The sequence below is a fragment of the Neopelma chrysocephalum genome, unplaced genomic scaffold, assembly GCF_003984885.1.
Source record: "Neopelma chrysocephalum unplaced genomic scaffold, ASM398488v2 Primary Assembly neopelma1_38857, whole genome shotgun sequence".
NCBI lineage: Eukaryota > Metazoa > Chordata > Aves > Passeriformes > Pipridae > Neopelma > Neopelma chrysocephalum.
This window is the reverse complement of record NW_020901411.1, coordinates 1-742: the sequence shown is the minus strand read 5'-3', so window position 1 is coordinate 742 and position 742 is coordinate 1. Positions and strand designations below refer to the sequence as shown.

At 62.8% G+C, this 742-nt stretch overlaps 1 protein-coding gene across 1 annotated transcript; it reads right to left on the bottom strand.

Moving 5' to 3' along the window:
• Positions 1-218: 218 nt before the first annotated feature.
• Positions 219-575, bottom strand: LOC113979145 (proteasome subunit beta type-5-like; the record flags this gene model as incomplete). Its single annotated transcript, XM_027706619.1, has 1 exon — positions 219-575. A coding segment is annotated over one exon (332 nt), but the record flags the coding sequence as incomplete, so codon positions are not given.
• Between the last annotated feature and the right edge of the window lie 167 nt (positions 576-742).

Genomic DNA, 742 nt, shown 5'->3' with positions numbered 1-742 from the left:
GTTTTAAAGGGATTTAATCCTCTCCCAGTACAAACCAGTCCCTCCCAGTCCCTCCCAGTATAACCCAGTCCCTCCCAATCCCCTCCCAGTCCCTCCCAGTCCCTCCCAATCCCCTCCCAGTCCCTCCCAGTGCCTCATTAACACCACAACAGACACCAAAATCGCTCCAAAACCGCTTTATTTTCCATCTCCTTCGTTCCCAGTCCTTCCCAGTCCCTCCCAGTATAAACCAGTATAACCCAGTCAGTCCCCGTACACGTCCTGCAGCTCGGCCACGTTGTGCAGCGACACCTGCTCCCACCCCTGTGGCCCCACGTGCAGGACGAGGACGTTCCCCCCCGAGTAGGCGTCTCTCCGGGCCGCCCCGTAAATCGCCCTCCTCGCCAGCTCCCAGGCGGCCTCGGGGGTGGCCAGCGACCCCCCCGGGGTGGCTACCGACCCCTGGGAGGTGGCTACTGAACCCTGGGGGGGGTGGAGGCCGCGGTCGAGGACCCCGTAGGCGTAGGAGGAGCCGGAGCCCACGGCGAAGGCGGAGCCGGGCACGCGGGTGCCCTCGCTGTCCACGTAGTACAGGCCTAAAGACGGGGGGCTAGTGAATTTAGGGGTGTGGCTAGTGGACTTGGGGGCGTGGCTAGGGGATTTGGGGGTGTGGCTAGTGGATTTGGGGGCGTGGGTAGTGAATTTAGGGGTGTGGTTAGTGGATTTGGGGGCGTGGCTAGTGGATTTGGGGGTGTGGCTAGTG